General features: G+C 31.0%; 2 protein-coding genes across 3 annotated transcripts in view; one reads left to right on the plus strand and one right to left on the minus strand.

Moving 5' to 3' along the window:
- Wat (worker-enriched antennal transcript) overlaps positions 1-27,395 on the minus strand; it is a 142,634-nt gene that overhangs the window by 17,673 nt on the left and 97,566 nt on the right. The window contains exon 1 of one of the 2 annotated variants that reach the window (XM_083043628.1): positions 3,952-4,298. The exons of the other annotated variant lie outside the window; for it this stretch is intronic. Coding sequence (XP_082899754.1) covers positions 3,952-3,960 — 9 coding nt within the window. The 5' untranslated portion in view covers positions 3,961-4,298. Of the gene's footprint in view, positions 1-3,951; positions 4,299-27,395 lie in introns of those variants that run through there. 2 annotated transcript variants of the gene reach the window in all.
- Ance-3 (angiotensin-converting enzyme Ance-3) overlaps positions 18,905-27,395 on the plus strand; it is a 50,728-nt gene continuing 42,237 nt past the window's right edge. The window contains exons 1-9 of the mRNA XM_083043621.1: positions 18,905-19,151; positions 21,866-22,099; positions 24,023-24,181; positions 24,332-24,428; positions 25,185-25,328; positions 25,527-25,718; positions 25,892-25,989; positions 26,141-26,310; positions 26,490-26,614. Of these exons, the coding sequence (XP_082899747.1) occupies positions 19,095-19,151; positions 21,866-22,099; positions 24,023-24,181; positions 24,332-24,428; positions 25,185-25,328; positions 25,527-25,718; positions 25,892-25,989; positions 26,141-26,310; positions 26,490-26,614 (1,276 nt within the window). The 5' untranslated portion in view covers positions 18,905-19,094. The remainder of the gene's footprint in view (positions 19,152-21,865; positions 22,100-24,022; positions 24,182-24,331; positions 24,429-25,184; positions 25,329-25,526; positions 25,719-25,891; positions 25,990-26,140; positions 26,311-26,489; positions 26,615-27,395) is intronic.

Consider the following 27,395-nt stretch of genomic DNA (forward strand, 5'->3'; position numbering starts at 1 on the left):
TTATTTTAGATTAGATATGATCAAAATACTATAAAATAATATTGTACAAATAAAAAATTAATGAAAAAAATAATAACCACACATAAAAAACTTGAGATTTTTCGATTCAAAAAGTCGGATTAAAAATATAAGAATTTAATATTATTACGAATATTATAAAATAAAAGTAGCAACATGTTTACACATAAGTAGTAATTTTTTCATTTTATCAGAAATACATTATTTGCTTCTATTTTTATTTCCGTTTCCTGTTTAATACTAGGAAGTATTTTCCTTTCTCCTTCGTTAAACAGAATATAATGTGAAAATACAAATTATATTTCTAATGCATTGTGTTATCTGCAGTCATCGATTTTTGATAACGTTTAATGAAAGGAGTAGTGAATAAAAATTTAAAAGTGTTTATAACAAAATCATCATTAGATTTAACCATATACATATATACATAAAAATTGTCTATTATATTCCTCATATAATGCAATGAGAAATATCTGTGGATTATTTTTGTGACTTTCATTTAATACATTGTAAAGCATATACAAATTATAAGTATATTGAAAGATTATAGTTTCGTCGAATTATATAATGTAATGATAATTTACGAGTAATAGTACGAGTATAATTATCGTTCATCAGTAAAAAGATACCTATAAAAAGCAGCATCGATAAAATAATACTTTCGATAGCGTAACCAATTTCTTGGTAATAACAAGCATTTTAAAACTGATTCCTACAGTTTTATAAAATTGATGAAGATGATTGATCGATAAAGATGACATATATATAAATTCATTGATATTTTTTGGCTTATAAAAAATAGTATTTATGATCTTTATTGTTAATAATAGGAAATATATTTCATATAATTTTGTGAAATAAGCAGCAAGGTTACGATCAAAAAATAAATCTAAAGCAGTTGTAATAATTTCATCTAAAATGCGAATAAGGATTATCCTCCAATAAATTCACAAGAAAGATAAATAAAGAAAAATTAATCTCATAAAATTATTTAAAAATTTGAAATATATATAATAAACTTTTTAATCATAGATATTTCTAATTACATTAAAACCAATTACGCTTGTAACAAAATAATGTTTCAGAATCTACTTTGTGACAAAATTTGTTATACATTTCGAAGAAAATTATTATAATAAAATAGAATAGAAAATTATATACATAATCTAATTACGTTACGTCAAGTCTGTATCATTTTTGTGTAAAGCCAACAACTACTTGTGAAATCGCGAAGAAAATGACACGACTGTGGCTTTCTGCATGCCATTCGTGCACTAAATCTGTTCCGGCTATGCCTATAATAAACCTGACTTGGTGTAAATTTATTTATGGGAGACCTACATACTTGTACAATACATATTTCTATGTATATATATAATATATTATTTTTTATTAAAATCTATAAACAAACTTTATTATACTTTAAAAATTATTTTAAAATTTAATCACTAACATATTTTTGATATTATTATACAAATTTGAAAAATAAAAAGAACATTTAAATAAATAAGAACATATATTACACATTTAGGAAAAAATGAGAGAATCATTAGAAATTTAATATATAATTTAATATCTTTCGCGGCGACCCTATTTAATGTTTGCATGGAAAAGCTATTTTCGCGAAACTATTGGCATTATTTTAAACTACTATAGAGTAATCGAAGAGAAATATGTTTTGTATGTAGACAATGCCAATAATTGCTCGCTAAAATATTTTTAATGTTCCACGTGTAAATTATAGAATAAATTCAGTGTCTGCAAAATTACAGCCTATGGTGCACCAGAATTCCTTGTCGTTACGAAATTTTCACTAATAGTTTGCATAACCAGTCGAGATTATTAGTGCGACTTTCTCGCGATTTACTTGGAAAAATAATCTTTGGAAAATATTGTTTACTTAGAAAATATCGGTGTGCTGCACTTAAAGTTAATTTTATTTGATGCTAGTCAGAGATATTTAGTTACTTTATCTAAGTGTTAGCAACTCGGTTTATTAATTAGATCAAATAGTTACGCAAATTGATTTATAATTGCATAATTTTAAAGTTGTTTTTAATTACTCTTTATATACTATTATGTATACATACTAGACATATTATATGTATAATGATCCAGATCTTTTAATTTATTTTTAAATTAATCTTTCAAATATAATTTAAGAATTGATTAATCATAATGTTACTCATTACGGTTAATTGTTATACTTTCCGCAAATTTAAGATAATATATAAAAAATATATTTATTAATTTTCCTCATAATTTTATTTTTAATAAGGAAATTTGTATGAATCAAAAACTCGCGCATGAGAACAGCATAATTTAAATCATGAATTTTAGTCATAATTAAATTAAAAGAATAATTAAAATTAAAATGTTCAACAAATAACAAATTGGCTTAATTATAAGATTTATTTTATGTCACAAAATGATATTTATGATATTATGATACAAATGAAAATTACGACGTCATAATTTTTCACTTTCTCTCTTTCCATGACATAATATATATCTTGAATTCGGCCCTATAGAAATTGCTGATCTCTTCGAGATATAGTCATTAAACGAGCGTCTTCTTAATAGCCGCGTCACTCTTGTTACGTGTTATGTAATATGTGAACGATCTAAAGCCGGTCGGATATGTCAGTTCACCAACAAACGATCGGAGGCAGCCCGGGGCAAGGCCGTAGACCTGTCTCGCTACGGGCTAGAATCTCGTGAATGAACTATTACACGATGTTTGTAGATTTCATTCGCAGGAAGGTACTATCCCTACATACTATCTCCTTCCCTAAGAGAAACTAATTAATCTCTTCCGCCAATTTACATAGCTATTAATTTGTGACTAATACGTATAAAGATGTAATAGACAAGAGCATTATAGTACAAATTTGAATAGTTGACGATATTAAGTTTTAGATGATTTTTTTAAACAAAAAATCAACATTTACAAATATAGTTTCTTCTTTTAAGTAACTGTTTGTATTTAAATAATTCCTGTTTTTTATATGACTATTATCATTTATAGTAGTTTATTAAAATTACCTGGCTATTATTTTTTTTAAAGAGTTAATTTACGAAAGTCCGAAATTTAAGAATAATTATATACATAGAGACATTATAACAATGATGAGATCGCGACAACGCATCGTTAACATTATAATTCTGTCTAATTAACGTGAATCAGAGCAATTCGTTTTCTTCCGCAATTTTAATTGCAATGAGAATTATCAAGCAGATGCTATGAACGAACCGACAGTAAGACGTAGAAAAGCATGTTTTACTTTATGATCGAACGCAAGGTTCGGTAAATAAGAGTGTAGAAAGTCGAGTCGGATTAGAGTTAGAAACCTATATTTTTACTTTTACATCTCGAAGCGATGTAAATAAAAAAAAAATTCTCATTCACTCTCCTTTCTATGATTTCAACGTGATATTATAGACGCGGACAATAAAGCTAAAATGAAATCTGAATTTGATATAAGAATACCAAATATGCTTTCGCTTTAAACAGAAAGTCCAGAAAGTACAAAATTTTATTTCGTCGCAAAAATTATCAGAATGAAATATCACATACCATAAAAATGTGATCCATAGAATATTATATAATCCAGACACAAGACACATATCTAAATAATCAATATAAAATCATACATGATATTGATGATCTCAATTTGAGAGAAAAACCATCGAGCAAGAATCAACAAACTTTCAAATGCTCTATTTCTTCATAAAGATTTGCACGTTGATGGTCAGAAAATTTTTAATACATCCTCTATCGAATTTTTCACGAATCTCACTAATCCAGTACAAGACACTCTCGATTTTGTATCACCTACGGAAGGGACAGAGAAACTCTTGATTCGAAAGGATAATCCCTCGGTCTTTCCTCGATTTCTTCTTCGTTCGCATGAAGTATCACATTGTACTTACGATTCTCATTTCTCCTTCTCTCTTGATCTTTCCGAAACTACCGCGAGTTGGAACGAGCACGTTCTCCGCGTTTCCCGTGAACCGTACACAAGTCGGCCGCCAACTGCAGTTGTACTCTCGTTAGGCGGCGAGAGCCTAGGAGCAGTGCACACGGTGGTGTACCACCTGTGTCTCGCGGGGGTACGTTCCCGATGTGATGGTCGCGGATAGTAGGGGGGCTCCGGAAGAAACGCCTACTACTGTTCGCGGGTTTAGCGCGGAATAAAGGTTCCCGAAAGTAACGGTGTAGATAAAACCGGATCGGATCGGAGGCTCACAAGTAGGTACTGTCCGTCTCTGCTGGCGTAGAGGACCGTTTGACTTCAGGTGGGGGCCGCTCCTGGGACTTATATGTCGCCGTTGGAGGCCATCCGCGACCGGCTCCCTGTTCCCCTCTTCTTGCGCCCTCGCCCGAATCATTACCCTCCCGAGGGGCGCGAGCGATGGTCAAGGTGACCTTCGTCTCGCGGGGATACCGCGGATAGGAAGCAGAAGAGAGATAGCAGAAAGGCGACAGCAGCCGCTTCACAGACAAACAATCGATTCGACGTTTTATTTTTGAAGCGTGAGTCACACCGACGAGGAAGAAGGAAGGATACCTTCTCGAAAGTGGCACCACGAAAATCTTCTTCTGTATAAATTCGTGAAATGTACTTAAAAATTAAATAAAAGTAAAAGATTTTTCATATAATGCATTTAGAAATGTAACATTGACGGATGATGCAATATGAATAAGAAACGACAATTTTGTTATAAAAATTAGATTGCATATATGAAAGAATCACTCGTGATTTCGTCTGGGAGAAGAATGAGAGATGAAGTAACAATGCAAATTGTGATTAATGTCGGCTGAATCACAATTCTTTTTTTCATTTTTTTCTATAAAAGCTCTTTCTCGCCGCTCGATCATAAAGACGGCAAATTACCTGGCATAATCCTTTATGGCAAAATAATGCACGCGGCTACTTAATGTATATTCTAGACATTACGTCTCAATGCCTATCGCATCATGCTCCGGATCGGAATCCGGATCTCTATTCCGTGAGTGCAACATTATGACGTCAGCTGCTGTTGCAAAACAATGCTTGGCATGCAAATCTTATCTCGAATATTTAAACGCCCTCTCCACGCCCAAAATTTTTAAAGCGCTAGATTAAAAAGACGCATTGAAATTCCAAAATTATTTAAAAATATTACGTCTTAATCATGCCCTATTAATTCTAATCGTTTAATTTAATCATAATAGCTATGACAGTCGCACACGTGTATTATTAGCATTTATACAATTTAATTAATCTGTCGGTTTTATAATCATTATTGTATTATTCCATTCAATTGTCATATAATTGACTGATTATGGAAAAGACACGATAATATACTATTCTCAGGATACGTGATTTCCGACGCAGGAAAAATTCCCGTCACACACATATGTATGTCATTCGTGCATACAATAATTACGGTAATAGGGTAATCGGCTGTACATCCGCGAATCATTATTAGAAAGGAAAAATCTAATCCTTATTCTTTACATAATCCGACATAATCGATTGCCTTGAAAAAAAATATCTTTGACACACTCCAGATAACAATATAATATCATAAAAATAATGCACAACAAATATATTATACCATATATTATTTCGCTATCTTATTAAAGTTAAAAGGAAATATTCTATATGTCTTATTTCTGTTTTATTTCACTTTAATTTTCTTGATAACGCGCATAGTTTTCAAATAAAATAGAAAGATTTTGATTATTGTCTGATCTGTCGAGATAGTCCGAAATCATGAACAAGCGAGAACATGATCTCTACATGATACTATTATAATTACGGTCTTGAACGAAACGAAGTATACCATACGCGAGATACTTTATGATTAGCTTCGCTGGGACTATCAACGTCAATAGCCTGCGATTTAATTATCGCTCTGTTATAAACCGCCAACTGTATCTGACCCATTTATCATAGTTGCAATCATTCCAAGCAATTCTTGCTCGCGTTGAGAAAGTGCTCGCAGCGCAGCAGCATCAACGTGGTTCTCGTCACGCATGTGATCGCGGTTTCTTGACCTTCGTTAAAAATGGAATTCCCAACCTTAACCCGCTAATTAACGTGCTTTTAACCGCGACATTGTGCAAGGAGAGACGCGCCAGAAATGCTTTCCGATATCGAGCTTCGTGTCTGGTCGCACGAGTCGGAATGTTGGACCTTGCACAATTGACTGTGACCGTCAGTTGCCTAAATTCGATTTAATTAACGAGACCACTCGCCTAAGAGATATTTCAAACCATTCATGCCCGCGTGCTTCTTTCTCTTTCTCTCGTAATCTTTTTATCTTTCTTTCAAAATACAATGAACATCTCAGACATTGTGAGAGAAAAATAGTGATCCATTTAGGTATGATTTGTCTATCTGTTTTGAAGTTTAAATTTACTTATAATAATCAGTATTTGTATAAAGATAAGAGAGAGGCCAATTCCAACCAAAATATCGATATAAATGCACAATAATTATTTTATTACAACAGATATAATTTTATAATGCTAAGGTAGATATTTTGATTTGCGTTGGCTTCATTATTATATTGATTATAATATACATTATCTTTACCATTATCTTTATTACTTTATTACTTAGGATAACATTTCACAACAATATAAAACGCAAAACAGCTATAAAACACTACTATATAAACAGTAATGTGTTTCGATTAATGTTGCAACAAACATTATCCGAAGCATAGAAAAATCTTATTGTTAATTAATAAGTGTTGCAGAAGAAACAAATAAATTCTCGCGAAATAGAGAAGATTATTACATTTATAGAATTAACCTTGGATATATTTTAGAATTCGTTCCGATTTCGTTCTGCTTCCTGACCAAGCGAATTAAGTCGGACTGAAGGGAAAATCTCGATCAATCGATCGAGGACGTGCTAATTACCGTGAATGAGGCATTGTCGTAAAATTGTATAATCAATTACTGTAATGATACTTATGAAAGTATAACAAGGCTATTCAACAGAATATAGTTGGCAAAGATGATTTAAAAAAAGGAGCAAACTCTAATATTTATACAGAATGTTATTTGTGGAAGATACTGCAACCTTTTTTTAACAACTTCATTAATTTGTTTAATATCTAATGAAGCGAATGTTGGCAAACGATGCCCGGAATCCAATTACTTAGTATTCATGACTTTGGAGTTTGAAATAGTTTCCAGGGTAATGAGTAATAATTTTTTTTTACTACCAATCTCCTTGTTAATCCACGTGTGAATGCATGAATAACTTGATGGATCTAATATAACATGAATGAATGCGGAAATCCAGCTATCATCTATACGATCTTACTTGTGGACTGCTTGACTCTATTTTATGACAGAATATGCGGAAGCAGTAACGTGTCATCGATAATAATTTAATATGATTGCAAAAAAAGATTAATTATTGATGTAATATAATTACCATAAGAATTATTATCATAAGAATTTCTTAAGTTACAACGCAGTATTTTACATACATATATTTGCATTTGTCTTAAAATGTTTTCCATAAATTATTTCAATAATGAAAACATAAATAAAATTTCTGTTAACTCTAACTAAAATATAAAACATAGCTATATACTTATACTGTTATTAAAGCATTAGATTATAAGGATAAGCGCAAATCTAAGTGTATAATATTATTTCTTAACTTGATAGAGGATTTTCTCGTTTTCTTCGTTGTTATATAAGTCCACTAATTACAACCTCCGTTAATCTTTACACCAAGGATATAACTACGACTACTTATATGTTTATCATAGAGAATATATCCTTGCTACCAAGATCCATTTTCCAATTATCATGAACAGTAGACATAAGGCTTTGTCCTCTGCCCGATATTCCTGTGTTATTTTGCAACGTCACGAGTCACATTAATCAACTCTAACTATTATGTGCATAATAATAAACATTATCGCTGCATAATTAACGCGGAAATGGGCAACCGTTCGATAATCGAGGTTATTCGAAATGTTTCGAGGTGATAGATGAGCGCGTCATTCACGAGAAGTGTCCCTAAGGATCTTCAGCTCACAATCAGAGATCCGGGTCCGCTCGAGGAGCCGAGTCTAACGAGCCCGTTCATCGAAGGTAACGGCGCGACCTCATGAAAAGTGCATTCGTACCGCTAATTATCCACCTTCGGCGCGCGCAGCACACCGTATTACGAGTAACAAATTGGCAATTTACCAGGCGCGTCACGCATGTTGAACGTCCGTGAGCTAATTTCGTTTTTAACGGAAATTCGAAGAGTATCTACTTCCGGCGATGCAAAGACATAAGAAAAAATATTCGCGGCAATTTTCGGCCAATTTCTAAAAAGTAAAGCGAGAACGACGATCATCCTTGATGTGCGCGTGTAAGGTCATTTATGAAAGTTCGCTTGCCAAATCCCCAATGTCACACTGTATTGAAACGGTGAATAATTGTGAAAAATTAGTTTGAAACTAGATTAATTTTATTTAGAACGATCGCGCTCGTTTTCAATCAGATTAATTCCTCGTATGCAATAATTTATATATATGAGGAAAATATAATCTTATATAAGAAAATAATCGTATATAAACAATCAAAATCATAATTGTTATTTTATACGAAGATGTAACAAATATCTGTCTTAGAATATCTTAATGTATTCTGTGAAATGTTAAATTTCGCTCGGCGTTATGATTGATTACGAGGTAAAGTCATGTATTATCGCGAGATCAGACAGTGCGCGTCGAGATTTCTTCCTTTCATTAGTTCCGGCTAATGAGTGAACGTTCCTATAAATCACTTTACGACAATTCCGGTATATCAAGGAGCGCAAGGAATACGTATTCAGTTTATGGTTGGTCGGGTTTCGATCGTCTAACAAGTGTCGTCTCGATACCACTCATTCTTGAGAGCCACTTACTAAGCCATCTTACTATTAATCAAGATTATATAAATAAAACTCTTTCGAATATAATGGTGTTCTTGGATTAATTATGTTAAATTAATAGTCCCTTGAAATACTTTCTCTGAGTATATTTTATTATATTTTTAATTTTTGTTTTACATTATTAATCTATTTATAAACATTTATTTATTATTACTACGTAAATATTTATTATATAACTATTCGAACAATGTCATTTGCATTAAGTTATTAATTTAGATATTAGCACGTGCCAAAATCAGAAATAATTATAATTATCTATGACCTGGTAACGCTTGCAATTTTACACATGAGATCACAGTCCTGAAGCAAGGTCGTTGTTCCGCTGTCAAATTTAATCCAATTTCCACTTTGCTATTCGCACGGAACAATGGCGAGAAAATGGTTTTCAATTCCGGTACATGTCATAAAACTTAAAAAAAAAATAATAATAATAATTCTACAGATACGTGCTACGCTAATCAGAGATCAATATCTTGGCATTAGAAAAATTAAATTAATTCTGGTCATTGAAATTGATCGAACAAATGTTAGTCTATGACTCGGAAAGAAGGAAATATATATGTATATATATATATATATGTGTGTATACCCCACATGTAAAAAATCTTTTAGAAATATCAAACAAAGGCGAGAGTATCAGAGAATAATCGGTCTTAGAGAAGGAGCAACTTGGAGAATATAAAAACTGTAAAATAAGATATTATTATCTGGATTATATAGGAGAAGAAACATGATAAAGAGTTAATAATGGCTCAATACAGATCACAAATTCATTTCCCATCAGTCTTGTTCGTTCTTATACAATCTTTCGAAATATTCGATTGTTATAGAGAATTGCTACGAGTGAGAGATCTGGAATTGAGTTGAATAATACATGCAACACACAAGAAACACGTACACGAGCAATGGTGTCGTAACAATGTCTACGATCTACATAGAGTAGGTCGTCAAAATTAACCCAATTCTCTTATGCGAGCTTTTGTTTTCTATGTAAAGCGTCAATAAATGAGTGTTATTGAGAATAATTTTCGATTAATCGCGATAATTTTCTTTTAAGAAGAAAATGCACTTAACTTGCAATAACAACATTGTATCCACATGCCTCTTTGATTATAAAATACTTACAGATTCTATATCTAGTTGAAATTACTTGAATCTATATAAAAGTAATTTGTTTTTCATGCCGCTTATTCTATTGCAATAATAATTTGATAATTCTTTGAAAAGTTAAGGAAATATTGATGAAAAATGAGATTTTAAACCTTTTTTTATACATTTATTTAAATAAAAATTATTTGAGAAAAATTTCTTATTTTTACTATTTATCAAATAGTATTGCCTATTAATAAAATAGTTGAAATACAAAAAAAATGCATAACATTAATATAATTTACATACTTGCCAAAGATTGTGATAGTTATATGTGACAGTTATGTATGACAGTTACATGCATACACGTAACGTATAACAAATCGAATAAATCAAGAATCAGAATTCAATTGGAAAATTAATACAATTAATTAATTAATTAATTAATTAATCAAAACATTATCGTCAGTTCAGCAAAAATTTTAATAATTCAAAAAATGATTTTTTTATTAATTATTCTAATTATAACTTCTATTATAATTATCTTCTATTCTCTCTCTATACTTCTATTATAGAACCATAAAATTTAATAAAAATATTATGACATAATAACTTATTTGTTGTGCAATGCAACAGTAAAATTCAAGTTTTATTCTTTAAGTGTGAATTAAAATAATTGAGATTTCGTTCTTTTATATGTCGCACGCACATATTTCGATTGAAACTGGTCGATTGAATACTTAAGTGGAAAGTATCAAGCGCGATTTGATGAAATATTTGCGTAACAACAAATTCCTTCAGATAGTCAGTGATTCGACTCAACGATTGCATCATCGATACGTTGGCTAGTACATATGTTATATATCAGCATATGTTATATGTATATTAAGTCTTGATAATTATAATTTATATTAGCAGTGATTCTGGATCTTATGCAACACACAGTTTAGTTTCATGTAAATAAAATAAAAATCAGAACTCTTATATGTACATCTTGCAGAAATTGAATTTACCAGAAGACGCAGAAATTGCGAAATGAATCCCATGTTCAAAGATAAGGTAGAATTCTCGTCTGAGTTGTTACAATGAGTTGTTGTTACCTTCTACATGATAGTGAATAGTACTTTTACTTTTACACTTCTCTGAAGTAATTTACGTCCAGTAAAATAAATTTTGATCTTATAACTTCGTAACGTTTTGCAAAAATTTACTCATTCTATACGGATCTAACAAAATAAAATAAATATGTAATTTATATAATAAAAATATAAATTTACAGACATTTTCAGGTATATTCTTACCTGTTAGTATCATTTCATTTCTTACCAGCATTCGATAAGATGAAGAATGCCGCTCTTTCCTTTCCCTATTTCATACCAGCCTTTCAAGTTATTTGTTAAGCCTCTCAAGTTTATTTGTCGATGGCGACACTTTCAAATTCATTTTATACGCTTTAATTAAACGAAAAAAGATTATTAAAATTTAATCATTCTAGCATTTATTCATTCTAGCTGATTTACAGATGAGTTATCAAACTGACTTTCACTGATTAGAGTAAATATATATTTCTTATAAATTTAATAAAATATTTATTTTCCTATTAAAAAACTCTTCTTTATTTATACTTATAATAAAAAATGTGTTCATATCAGAAATAATTTTTAAAAATTTAGCCACATTTTCTAAAATTTATTACAAGATAAGTTTTATTAAATTATTTCTTATGAGAAATTTCAATAAACATTAGTGAATATTGAATCTAGCAGTATTGAAAATGTAATTAAAATACAATATAAAGTACACCAAAATTGTTGATTAATGATCAATTATATATATATTTTTCTAGATATATTTAATTATTTCCTGGATACACATCAGTAAAGTATATCGAAAGATGAGATATCGAATAAAAACAACTTTAAACCGCGTCATTCATCTCTAAGAAATGGTCTCTCATTCAACTAACATGATCATATACCGCATAATTATTATAATGCAGCTGTTTTCAATGATTCATAAAATCGTGACATTTCTTACTATTCGAAATCGTAATAACAAATTTGTCCTGCAGTAATTATCACCGCCATTTCCGGTGTTTGATGACACGCCCGAAAGTCATTAATGTATTTTTCGAAGCATGAATTTTTGCAATCATATTTGTTGAGTAAAGAACATTGCAAAAGCTTTAAAGTATAAGAAAAATATTATTCCCTATCCCTATAATAACAAACATGTCAAACATGTATACAGAATTTAATTCATACTGTAAGAAATGTTTTCTATAATATATTTTTTTTCGTAAAAAAAATTATCGAGAAGAATTTTATAATGTATAGCATATGCTTATTCTTTTTTTTTATTATAAGTAATATAATTATTTTAAAAATTGAACATAACATTGCAAAATTAATACAATGAGATTTGTGAAATTGAATTGCTGTTTCACAATTAATGTTTTGTTGAAGAAAATTTAGATCATATGTGCTATCTATTTTCACTGATTTATGTAATTGAAATATGCGTATAATTAATTTTTAATCTCAAACTGAAGATAATGACATATTAAAATATATTCCATGTACATAATAATGTATCTTCACGATTGCATCCATCGAGCAGTCGAGCATCTTCCTGTCTTGCAGAGATAAAATTAATTACAGTGGAGGGATTTTATGATCTCACGATGTCATATTACACACAAAAGAATTAAACGCGTTTTAAAGAAAGAAAGCGACAACTTGGTCAATGTCATGCGAAAATTTTGCGTTAGCAGATATTCCTTGTACCCATTTTAATATTAATTATATTATTATAATAATTCTAATCTGAAGATTATAAAGATTGCGATAAATATCACAATAAATTTCATTTTTGTGTGTAAGACAGGAAGATGCGCAATAAATACAATAGCTCCAAGACGCATCATTATAAACGGAGATTTTAATATATATTTTATTAAACATATCTCTCTAAAATATCAACATAAATCAGTTTTCGATAGTCGACAAGTAATAAACGTAAAAAAGTTTTTGAATTAATCTTCTTCGGGTCATAATTAATAGGTGTTAATAGTAATTTAATCAACGGGCATATCATACATAAATATGAATTATATGTATATGAATTCCACGTCTTAATCTTTATCAGGTCATCGCCTATTACAGTACGTTTTATTTAATAGTCGTAATTATGTCAAGAAATAATCAAACTATATTTTTTAAATCGTTTATATTTATATTCATCAATTATTTGAATAAAATTTCTTATATAATTTTTATATGGTTAGTCTCCACAAAATCCCTTTCTTTATTATTAAGGTAATTTAATGTAGCGACTTAATTTTAACACTGTAACACTGTATTATTTGATGCCTTGAGAATTCAAACTTGGATTCGAATATTATTCTATAAAATACAACTATCAAAAGCATTACTGTTTATAAAAAAGTCAGCTAATGTTTACTGTCGCAATATCATTGTAATAAAATATTTTTGTGTGTGTGTGTAAAAACAAAAAATCTTCTAGACATTACTCTACCTACGAAGCTTTATAAAATATATATTCTTGGAATAAATAATGTTAGAGATTGATAAGCTTGTTACTAAAAGATGCAAAGATGAATAAATTTACTCAAGATTTATGGCAAAGACAGTATTGTGCATTACAACGCATTACAACCAATGCATGCGTATGCGATTTGAATTAATAAATTCAATTTCACAATTGCTACGGTTAAAACTAACGTCAAATGGAAAAATTTATGAAAGATTCCGCATTATAAAATTTATAAAGAAAACTATAAGGAACTACAAACTGTACGCCATGCAAATTTCAATGATTCTATTGTGTTGCATAACGTAAAGTGACGTATATATCTCTCGTTAAATAAAATTTTTTATCCTTCCTCGTGGTCCCGCGTTTGCCGCATCGAGTCACACGACATACATATCATAGTGCGTGTATGTGGAAAAAAGAAGGTTGACTCTTACTCAATCGACGTGATTCAGAGAGTACGCAGGGTCGTGAGTACCGGGCGACAAGCAACAATTTTCGTTAATGACTATGTAATGTCGCGATGAAATTGTCTTAAGCGCGTGAGCTAAACAATTTTGTACGCAGGAGGACAATAACGTATTAGGGAAACGCATCCAACATAAAAAGAGACGACAGAGAGACAATCATTAATGACATTATTATACCTATATCATTTATATTATATCATTTGTAAACTTTTGCGAGAGAAATTTTCACCAATTATATAGATAATCCTTTTTCGATAATTATATTATTAAAGAAAGCTTATTATTCATTCGCATTTACCGCTACGTGTGCACATTAATCTGGTGTTACAAATTATTCCTGCTTTATTCGCGAAATCGAGACTTAACTGAGAGACTCATAATCTGCCATAACTGTTCGCGAAGAAATATGCGCATCTTCATTTGCATTCTAAATGCGACGAGATAGAAATAGCATGTATAAAACACATTGCACACATTTTATAGTCTTGTTTTCCTGATTGCACTTCACAAAAGTGCTTTGTCGGCAATGCAATATAATGGCGTTAATGCAATATAAGACTAGCATGCGTGATTTTTTTGCAGTTGATAATTTATTTAAAGTAAAACGATTTATGTAATACGCCAAATGCGTATTATATTTCTGCTTTATTTATTTCTCGGTCATAGTCAGCAAAATTACCTTGAAGAACGACCCGCAATCAAGGCAATTTCTTATTGTTATCCACGATTGAGTTCATGAAATCAATTTTATCGCATCACGGAAATCGTAATTTGTTTCTCTGCATGGCTTGCTTGTTATAGTATTATTTTTTGCGTTATGTGTTGAAAAAAAAAACATTAAGCGAGGCACTCACGATTTTCACTAATGATTAAAACTTGTAATAAAATATGTACATATATATAATAATATATTCAAAAATATAATAAAATACTAATAAAATGGTCCTCCATTCGATAAAAATACTGAAAAAACACGTGACATAACGTAATGATATACTCGACCCTAAAATTATGAAGAAATTAATTTTCGCTGCTAATGACTAAAATTCTCTAAAAATGAAAGAGCGTGTTTAAAAATATAAAAAAAGTATTAATAAAGTGATTTTCCGTTTAATAATAAAAAATATTTTTAAAAAAATCAATTATGAAATTCGTCGGCTACTCGGATAATCTTCCATCTATGCTTTGTCGCACTTTGCTCTGCATAATTCTTAACAGAGTTTGCGTAATACCGGTTACGCATCTCGACACTTTCCCACGTTCCCTCGACGCCAACAGATAAACAATTATCGGTATGCATTACTATCACATTGTTTTATCGTGTGATAATACATAAATGAAATATACATAAAAAATTTATAGTTTTATAAAACTATATATACCTTATTAACTTCAAGGTTTTACAAAAGGAAGTTCCAAAAAGAAAATCTATATCGTAAAAAACGGCAATGATGGTTATTTCCTTTTTTCTTTATTTTTATATTATGATACAATTAAATTAGGCTCACATTAATTTTACCTACATTAGTTTTTATTTAAATTTTATTTAGAAATTAGATAAGATTAGAATGCTTAAAAATTATGAAATATTTTAAAGAGATATTTTTAAAAACGGCAAGTAAATTTTTTTTAAAATTAACTTTTCATAATTTTTAAAAACTGCAAGTTTTTTCCTTAAGAAGCTTTTTATGATTAATGTATTTGAGTCTTCATCTAAATTTTACAGATATAGATTGAATAAATAGCACACATTTTTATCGTTAAAAATAGAAATAATACAACAATGAGAGAGAATAAATGACGTCAATGAAACAGAAAAGATCGTATTTATAGAACCAAAGTCTTAATGAACCGTTTTGAGGAAAAAAAATTGGAGAATTGAAATAACTGTATATATGAATAACAAGTATCGAAAGTACCGGAACAACATTCAATGCATTTCCGTCAATTTCTTGTAGTCTGTGCCACTTAAATTAGCATTAGAGTTCGACGAGTTGCGCAAATATTAATGTAACGCTATCTTTCTTTTTTTTGTTCGTCTGTTCTTTTACGATGCGACAATGTCGATTAAGATCCGACTAAAAATGACAAAAAAAGAGTAGCGAAAAACATGTAATTGCAGTGTAAATATATAGCGAACGCTATCTTCGTACGTACTTGAACCTAGACTTCAGGTCGGTACGTGAGACCGATGCTCCCATTATCTGCCAATGAGATTAGCATTGGCGAAGTCTGAGCACGCATATGCTTTTAAGTGAGATACCTGTGCGAATATAGCTAACACCAATGCGAATGGCATTGAAGGCGTAATTCGTTGACTTAATTTTATGGGGTAGAACTTGCTTCTACCTTGATCTAATCACCGCATCTTTCGTATAAAAAACTATCATTATTTTTAATAAAAAAGAAATATTTAAAAATACTAAACACAAAACTTGAAACAAAAAGTTAATAAAACTTGAAATTTTATTAATTATATATACATATAATAAAATTTCATTTGAAAATAAAATTGCAAGAGAAAATTAATAAGACAAAATTGTTGATTCAGGACTTCAGGATATAATTATTTTCAAGCTTTCAGGTCTGTTAGACCCACCATCGCGTTAAATTTACCAGACACATAAATAATTAATTATAAAAATAAATAATAAATAAGTGTTAGAAATTTTTCTTTTAGTTCAATGCGAGATAAAAGATGTATGTTCAATACAGAAACATTAAACTCGTCTAAGAACAAATTACGTGAATCATATATTTTCCTATATTATATAATATTCACGAGTATATAAACATATAAGCGTGTTATGTAAACAGATATTTACGAATAGATATATAGCGGCGCTATACGACACGGAATATACAGATACATAAGAACTTTACCATAACGACTCAAGGTCTGGTAAAGTGGCTTTGCAGTTACATATGTACATTCCAGATCATCGTGAGACTATCGTCTCTCAAGCATCAGTCGATTGGGCGTGGTTGTTTATGCTTTTTATTATTGCAAACCGCTGTCATGTTAATCACAACGTTATCCATAAGGATAACGTGTGGTCACTGTCAGGCTGTTAAAGAGAGCGCCGATCATGAAAGCGAAGTGGAACATGTAGTTCAAGATCAGCCAGAGAGCGAACGCACGTGGCGTTTGTACAATACATATGAGAACCGATTCATATTTGCGTTTCTACGTTATAATATGTATCTACGCATGACGAATCGATACGCATATATTATAAATGATTTATATTTTTTTTTTAATTTGTGACGCATAGCATCCGGAATGACGTTCCCTAGCGTTGAGATGAATTCCTTGTTCGATGAACGCGATAGATGCGATTAGTTCAAACATTCAATTATTATTATAAATGCATAAATTCAGTTTAGCGATTCGCCGACCCTTTTCTATATTGTTAGATTTTTTAAATTTTAACAATGGTGCCATAGTTCCCAGGAGAAAGAAAGGTCAATTGAAATCAGGAAACAGCACGTGTACGTCGTAATCTCGATGAGATTAAGCATAATTACGCGGATAGACTCGTAAGTTATGAGTCATCTCATAATGCTAGCAATTGCAAAAGAGTCAGTTTTAAGTCAATGCTTTGCGGAACCTGTTTATCGATGTTTCATATAAACACACCCTTCCGACTCATCAATGAATCGTACAGGCAGTATTACACTCGTAATTTCTGCAATCTTATTTATATTTTGCTTGCTATTGATTCATTGTTAATTACTGATTTCAAGCATTTAGATTAATACCGCAGAATAATGCAATAGATCGTACAATTATCCATATTATCTATACAAGATATTAATACATACAATTATTTTTAATAATAAATATTTTAAATATATTAAATTTAATAATTTACAAATTGATAAATTTGGCAAATTAAATAAAGAATTTCTAGGATTTTAAAATTATTTTAGGGATGAAAGATCAAATCTTCATTCTGTTACCTAAAAATGTATCAACGCGATCTCTTCACCCACTAATATGATTTAAATGAATTTTTTAGATGTAAGTCTTCAAGAATAAATTGCTGCAAAAATTTCCACTTGATCATCATTATGAATACATCTATCAAACTCTTGATATATCTGTCTAAATTTTATCGTGACTGCCAAGAACAAATTCATTATTCTTATTCTGAATAAGTTTTTCTGACCGCTCTAATCTTTTCTGTTATAAACTTCAAAGACTTAAATGTTTGCAAAGTTACGACGAGCAAACTTGCATTCCGATGAGACAATAGGTCTTGTTGAGAGGAGTCGACTCTTGTCAACGTGAGAGCCTCAGGTTGTCGCAATCGACAGTGGGTTGGCCCTCGACCCCTATCGTCCCACTCTCTCTCTCTCTTTCATCCTTACCAGGGCTTCTTTTTTATTTACCATTTTTACTTGCCCCTTTTTCGTTCTCTGTAATTGACGCTCTTTTTACAAGAAATAAAATTTCCCGTGGATTTTTATTCTCGTAAAATATGTCAAAAAAAGTTTTAAAAATCTAAGAAAAGTACTATCAGCATCCATTTTTAAACACTTTCTTCCCGTTCTGTCTGTCACCTTATTCCTTATTATTATATATATATATATATTATATATATATATCCATACATCGTTTCTCCTTGTTTTCGCACGTCAGATGCCATAGACGCAACTCTTCTTCCTCTTCGTCCTCGGCTACTTCCACTTACTCCCACGACTATCCGTTTGAGCAGCAGCGACACCGACAACCTAACGACACGAATGAGGTATACGCAAATCCCCCACTTTCGCTACGGATGACCTCCCCGTGGTCGCGTTCGAACAGCTTCGCAGGGATAAATGTACACTTGACGTCGTCTACGAGGCTTTTAGTGTCGGCAGAACGGAATCGTCGCTCGTGTTAGTCGTGCTCGATCGGTGGAACGGAATTTCGAATTCCGTACGACGGCGACGTCGTTGCGTGCACCCGCGAGATCGATTGATCGTAAATGATCATTATCGAGAATCAAAATCAGGCCTAATTTTAAGACACATGGAGTTTACTTTCAGTGAAACCAGGAAGGTGTTAGATCGCACCAGCGGAAACTTCGTAAGTCTCCATCAATGTGACTATCTTCGATTAGTGATACAGATTTTAATGCTAGAAGACTCGGCAATTGCTATCCATCTTTTATTTTGATGGGTAAATAGCGTGATCTTTGTACCCTGGAAAGTTGCATAATTCTAACTAATAATAAGTCATCAAATTTGAAGATTTTGATAAAAAATTACGGGAGATGTGAATGATAAAGAGAGATGCTGCACCCACATCAAAATAATAAGTGTGCTCATTCTAATGTTGAAAGTAATATGGTGGATGTCTAATCTAATTTACGAAATTAACGCGTGATTAAGTAAATTAGACACTTAAATAGTGAGAAGATAAACGAATCTAGTGTTAAAAACTGTGTCAACCCTTTTCACATAGCAGAATTGAGAATATATTATGTAAGAGTAATCAGATATTAATTATGATGTAAACATATGCACAATTTTATTATCTAATTATTCATACATTCATACAGCACACATTAAAAAAAAACTTATATTTTGCATAGCATATAATTATTTAATTAATATCTAATTTTCTAATTATTATATCTAATAATTTTTATCTAATTAATATATATCTATATCTTCTTATATTTCCCCGAAATTTATAAAAAAATAGTTTATCGCTATTTGTAGCCAATTAAATGCGAGATTATTAATATTAAAATATTTAGCTAATTTAAAATAAGTTTTGATTTTCAGTAATTATGGAATTACTTAGGAATAATTAATTTTGATATTGTTTTATATTTGAATTATAGTGTGATAACTCTTGTATCTCAGAAGAATAATTACGTTTGCGATAAATTAAATACATTTTGCACAAAATGTTTGCAAAATAAATACAATGTTGCCTAAATGCTATGATGCTCATAAATTATTTTCATTAATTAAATTCCAATGCGTCATACTTAGATCTTATAAGTAATTACTTCATTTTATACAGCAATTATAATTACTTCATTTTAATTTTCATACAAGTATATTCTCAAATAATTATAAATAATCAATTAATTATAAATTATAATTTACATAAACTTTAGATACATTAATAAAAATTTTATCAAAATATTATATTATAATAATTTGCATAAACAATATTAAAATGCATTAATTTTAACAGAAACATTAAGGAACTTATTTTTGTCAAAACAACAAATAAAATACTAAGTTTTATATAGTTAGATGCAAGTTAAAGAGCAAGAATATGAAATATTTATTCCTCAATAAGCGTAGATGAAACCAAGGTCATCATCGCATCTCGATCAATCGCAGATGACCTACTACAGTGCATAAGCAGGTACCTTTCATGCTGAAAGGAAGTACGTAACGCGAAGACGTAACACGTGACCGTGAGACCAACAAATGAATTGCGCGTAAATGCTTTGCTCATAATGTCATGGCGTGATTTAAAGAAACAATGAGGTTCCTATATTAACTCGTAAGACATGTACCATAATAATTTTCGTGGTAGTTTCTGGCACGGTAACCCATGACGCAAAGACCATCATTTTACAAATTGTTTATAATTGTTATATTGCAACAGAAAGCTGAACTCAATATTACACAAATCATTATATTGCATGATAATCTTATAATGATAGCAATAACTTTTGAAACAATTGATAAAAATTGTCTTTTTATTTCTTGCTACTGATTGTTTTCAAATTTAAATGACGTACAATTCGACAATCTTAAAATGATTCAAGTCTTTATTTATGCATTATAATTATAAAGATAATATGATTATGAGGAGAAAGACACGGAAATTCGTGAATTTTCATGTGAATTATGAAGGATTACCATTCGAACGTTATTTCTTTTACGACAATGTTAATAATATAGGACATAGGGTATTACGGCGGCATCATGATATTATCAAAATTACATTATCATCATGAGTTTTCGCAAAAACCTCAAAAAACTTACCGTGAAAAAATTTTCTTTTATTCTCTATTCACATTATATTATACACAAAACATAGGGGTAAAAATCAAATAACGAAATTACAGTTACGACTAGTCTAAATAATTTCGAATGACACGCAACAGGCAAAAGATGATGGACATAAAGCCCCTCGCAAAAAATATCCACCAATAAGAGCAGGGAATAATATCTACTCCCTGCTCTTATTGGTGGATATTTTTTATTTCCTGTTCCTATTACCTGTTGCCTGGCATTGTGCAAGGGAACGAAATTCACGTACTCAATCATATCTATAATCTTGTAGCCTTGGAAACAATATCAATCAATAACGTGCGTAGTGGTCGAGTTTATCAACCTTATTAATTATTTTAGGAATAAGGGTGGTTGACCTTAAAAACGTCCAACTTCGCCATTACGGAGTCAACCTTAATATCGACTATTTTTTTAAAATATATTGATCACATTATTAGAATTTTCAGAGAGGAATATTTAGAATGTATACTGAACACAACAATATGTATAAATAAAAATAAAATAATAAATAAAAAATTTATTATAGTAGAAAATTAAATATAAAGTTTGCAAAAAATTTAATTCAAATAAATGTAATTTTAGAAAAAGACATTTAACACGTGGTTCAATAATACATATTTTGCCTAATTCAAGACTGTTATTAATTTAAAATTAATTAAGTCATAATTGGAGTTTGCCATCTTAATATAATTTCCTTCAATTTAATTTTTATTAGAAAATACACAAAATTAATAAATATGTATGATGATTTAGATAAGATGGACAGTGTTCATACTCTGCCTGGTACCGGCAGTTTTCGGTCAATTGGACTTACCGCCATACAGGGACGTCGACCAAGATGTTGGCCGACAAATTCCTTCTAATGAATTAGATTATCGAAATATCTTAGCTAGATTAGACTTCCTTGGTGCAGAGAGATGCAGCGCCAACGTAATAGCTCAGTGGGCGTACGAAACCAATGTCAACGAATATACGCAGCTGCAAGCGGTAAGATTAAGACAGTTAAATCTATTTTAGAAAGCATTATTCTTCAATTCATTATGCTTCATTATTCTCCTTAAATAAGAAATTTGTCCCGTTATTTTATCATGTGTCGTGTAGTTTCACTCTCAATTCTTTCATTAATCAGGCTAACAAATTTCGAAACATTTCGGCAGTAACCCGCATGTATTGGTGGCCCTCTATATTTGCAATTTAGGCCATCTTACAATACAATATAATACAAATTCGTTCATTATTCTCATCGTGCCATTAAGAAAAATTGTATATTTATATAAAAGTAATATTTTAAATCCAGAACTTAGGATGATATAATTTTCTTTCGTTCTAAAACAGCAATAGTCTATATTTGTAGTCACAAATTAAAGCTTAAAGAGGTATGCAAAAATATTTTTTAAATATAAAAATAAAAAATCTTTTATTCTAACATTCACTGAAATAAAAGAAATATTAGATTAAAATTAAAGCAAATTACTACCGAAGAATATGTAGAGATGCAATTAGAAAGATAAAAGTTTAAAAAGGCGTTGAGCTTTCAACACTAGAACAAAGTGCAGTGATAATCGTGGAAAATAAGTCGCGTACAATCGTATAAGTTTCTCATCCACCCTACGAAACGTCTTCAAAAGGACCTCGACCTCTTCTCGGTATCCTCTCGTGCGATTCTACGCGATGTCTGCATAATACATTGACTTGTCCATCGGTTGGCGAAGCACTGACGCTATTTTGTAGGCGCATCGCGATCACAATTTTCCCTGACACGAGACCGTTTGTATTGTCAGCGAAAGACCGAACGCCTCCGCGGGAAATTTTCCCAGGCGATGGCATTGTCGCGATAGTCGTCCCGAACGATTTTGCAATCGCCCAGCCGTCTCGAGAAACGGGAATTTTGTACTTTTCAATGCGAAACCCAACCAAGTTTGCGTCGCGTAACGTTAACAATAATCGAGATACTGCTTTCCTTTTCCGTGACTGAAAATGTCGACGTACGATGAATCACCTGGCTTCCTCATTATCACATGGGAAGTATCAGTCATTGAAATTATTTTTCAACTCATTAAATTTTGTAATACTAATATAGACAATGCAATTATATAAACTGTTAAGTATTTATCCGTTATAAATTTTTTTTAGATATAATTACACACACACATACACATACATTATACACACGTGAGTTATTTCAATGATAATGATAGAAATACCATGTTACGCGTGTTACACGATTTGCCTAAGTTTTTCTTATGAGTGCACGCTGACATGCTATCTGCAAATGCCATGTGACATATAACATGTATAACTGGAATTTGCATTTATATATTATCTAGTCATCATCTTGCGGCTCCTTATATAACAATAAATCTATATAATTCAAATAAGGACATATTTAATTCTCAAAACAATATATTATACAATAAATAATAACCGAAATTTTGATAAATATATATTTTTTGTATTACATTTACATTTATATATATAGAAAGAGTCAAATGCAATTTCACTTTCTTAACCACATTTTTCTAAAAATAGGTTACTGTCACAAAAAGACACAAATAGATACGTTTTATCTGTACTGGCTTTATCTCTAACGGTAAAACGTCGTTTACTGATTTGCATTTTATTGCAACTGCGTTTTCTAATCAGTTACAGGCAGATTTTCTCGTCATGTAATTAATGTAACAATTGCACAATGATATTTTTTGCTAAATTATCTGTTACTTTATAATTGTATGAGAAATTCAATATATAACAATACATAATTTTTGCCATTTGAAAATAATTAGTATAATTTATTTATATATGTATTTATATATATATATGTCTTTCTATATAAATATTATAGAGAAATTTTTCTTCTTACACAGTTTAAGAATTTCCTCTAATCGTATTAATTTTACATTATTTTTTTAGCTGGATACACAACGATTATATGCGGATTTCCAATATCAAGCTTGGCTTCTGATTTCCAGAATTGATATAAATTCTGTTCAGGACCCCATAATCAGACGACGGCTTCGTTATTTATTCGTCGTGGGTCCTTCGGCACTTCCACCTGATCAATTAGACAGGGTAAACGTTAACTTTATTCATATAAATAGCTATATGAATCGTTATATTGCAGCGCTTATATTAAATTGACAGTATATGTTTAGAATACATACACGACATACACGTTATAATTACGAACAATATGTAGCAAAAAGTTATTTTTTTTTGCAGTACAATCGCTTAATCAACGACATGCTTGCGGTTTATAATGGGGCCACTATATGCGCTTACAATGATCCCTTCCGATGTGGACTGCGGTTATATCCAGGTAATATATCACAGATTACGCTGAATAACAATCGATTCGATATGATGCCACCGCGTTTCGTAGTTAGCCGCGGCGAAACTCCGCGGGAGAGTTTACGTAAGTACAAAATGCGCATGAAAGTGTGAAGAAGTAGAATACGTCACGCGCGCGCGCGTCCGAGGGAGTCCCCCCTTTTCCGTTAATTTATGAAGACTTCTGTGCCGCTATATGCACCTCTAATTGTCTGTTATTTTTACATGCAATGTAAATCCGTATGCACGCCCATTTAGACACGAAATAAATAATCATTTCGAGATACAGTAGAGCGTGCGCACGCGTGCCACGTGTAGAAAGCGAATAATTAATTAATTAAGCGAATACGCAGTTAAATACGATTTATTGGAATTTAATTACGTCTTGCATCTCGCATATGCCGCGAAATGTTAATTAGCCGCGTAACTTGGGTTTTGACCGAAAGAGGATAGGTAAATTTACGCGACTCGATTCAGAAATTTACGATCCGACACATAAATCTGTACAAATGAATGTTATGTCGCCATCATTTTATGTCCAGTAATACTTTCGTGCTATGTAAAACCGATTCCAATGTATGCTCCTAAAGTCAAGAAAAAGAATTGCAGATCAATTTTTCCGCGGATACTAAAACATGAACGCCAGTCGAAAGATATTCGACAATCTCAGAAAATCTCGGATAAGGTAGCAACGTAAAAAATATGAATTTTAACATTCGATTACATTTTTCGTCTGTTATTATAGATATCTCGCAAATTATGGCGAAGAGTCGAGACTGGGATGAACTGCAATACGTCTGGACCGAATGGAGAAGACGAAGCGGTACACCGATTAAGGATCTATATCAACAGCTCATGACGCTGAACAATGATGCTGCAAGATTGAATAGTAAGTTTACTTAATTCGTGGCCGACATAAAGATACGACGAATTAAATAAAATTTGCGATGTTGAAATAAACTTATCAACAAATAATTTAATTGTCACATGTATCGTTAATTAAGTTATGCATTAAATAACAATGACACTGACTAGATGTTACAAATATTATAAGTGCATAGAAATGCTTATACATTATTTTTTATAGATTTTACGGATGCCGCTGAATATTGGATGTTTCCTTATCAGTCTCCCAATTTCCAACAAGATATTGACGAAGTTTGGGAAATGATACGTCCACTTTACGAAGAACTGCACGCTTATGTTCGCAGAAAGTTGAGAGATCTCTATGGTCCCGAAAAAATCGGCGGACATGCGCCTCTTCCATCTCATATCCTCGGTAAAAGCAACGTTATATATTATATTATTTCAATACTATAGATATAAAACTCAGATATAATTATTTTTATAAATAATCGCCCATAATTTCTAAATATTAGTAAATTATTTAAAAATGTAAATATTATATTTATTATTATGTAACTATATTATTATATATTATTTTGATTATAGGTAACATATGGGGACAATCTTGGACCAATCTCTTGGATGTTACTCTACCATATCCCGGAAAAACATATCCTGATGTCACGCCGGAAATGCAAGCTCAAGTAAAATCTCTCTCTTTACTTTTCTAATTTCATAATAAATATTTTATTTCATGTGTGTTATTATACATAGCGCGTGTATGTAATCAACACCAATAATTGTTAAATATATAGTTAATTTTGATTTTAAAAAATTGCATATTATAATGCGTAGGGCTATACACCCATCGACATGATTCGTGTGGCTGAAGAATTTTATCTGTCCTTGAACTTGAGCGCTATGCCGCCAGAATTCTGGGCCGGAAGTGTAATCGCCGACCCAGGTGACCGTCCACTAATCTGTCAAGCCTCTGCGTGGGACTTTTGCAATCGTTTAGATTATAGGTAAACCCACTTGTCAATATATACATGTATAACATATAAACAACGTAAATCATATAATAATATAAAAAACATAATCTATTGAAAGTATCTTAAATACTTTTATAAATAAATATTAAACTCATATTAATTATAAAACGTAAAGAAATAAATTTTTAATATTTTTTTTTATATAATTTTAGGATTAAGATGTGTACAAAAGTGACAATGAAGGATCTGATAACTTTACATCATGAGATGGCACACATTCAGTATTTCTTACGGTACAGCGGTCTACCTCGCGAATTTCGTGATGGCGCTAATCCAGGTATAAGAATACATCTATAATTTTTAATGCTCTTCTGCATATTTTCTATAAGAATTAGGATATTAAATAAATACATGTATTGTGCCATATATATGTATATGGCCAAAACATGTACATAAAATTATATATTTTTATATTTTTATATTTTGTATTTCGTATAAATTTAAATTTAAATTTATCAGATAATAATACATAAATTTTAATAAAATAAAAAAATTAAGAAACGGATAAAATGAAGAGTAAAACAAATCACATAGTAGAAAACAAATTTTCTTGCAATGGAATATAGTCATCAAGTTAAATGCAAAACCAAAATTATATATTGTTTTTTTTTCGTGATAAATAGATAAACATAAAAGAAGGCTCTAGCATTGTCATAAAGCTATATTACTACAATTTTATATATAAAATGCGATACGCCAACGTCTACTGTTAACGTCGCTGATTTTTATCACGAGTGCAATAATGAGAATTGCATCATACTAGGAAGAAAAAAATCCCCGCGACGGATTATAAGATAATAGGATGGAAATGAGTAAAGCGATGATGGCATACAACACATCGGACAAACGACACGCATTACGTAAACGCATTCGTTCGTTCCTAAGCCGACTTCCGGTAGGCACGGCCTACGACTTGTAGTGCTTTTACAGCTAATAACGCGAAAGCGAGAGCGAGGAGCGATACGCTCGAGGTGTGTGCTGCGCATTACTCTACTCGCGAATAGGCGAGTGGATGTTACTCGCGTACATTGGCGTCGGATGTTAAAATATTTTTATTA

Source organism: Prenolepis imparis, unplaced genomic scaffold, assembly GCF_030444845.1.
Source record: "Prenolepis imparis isolate NDT839.2.m4 unplaced genomic scaffold, iyPreImpa1.0 SCAF_8, whole genome shotgun sequence".
Lineage (NCBI taxonomy): Eukaryota > Metazoa > Arthropoda > Insecta > Hymenoptera > Formicidae > Prenolepis > Prenolepis imparis.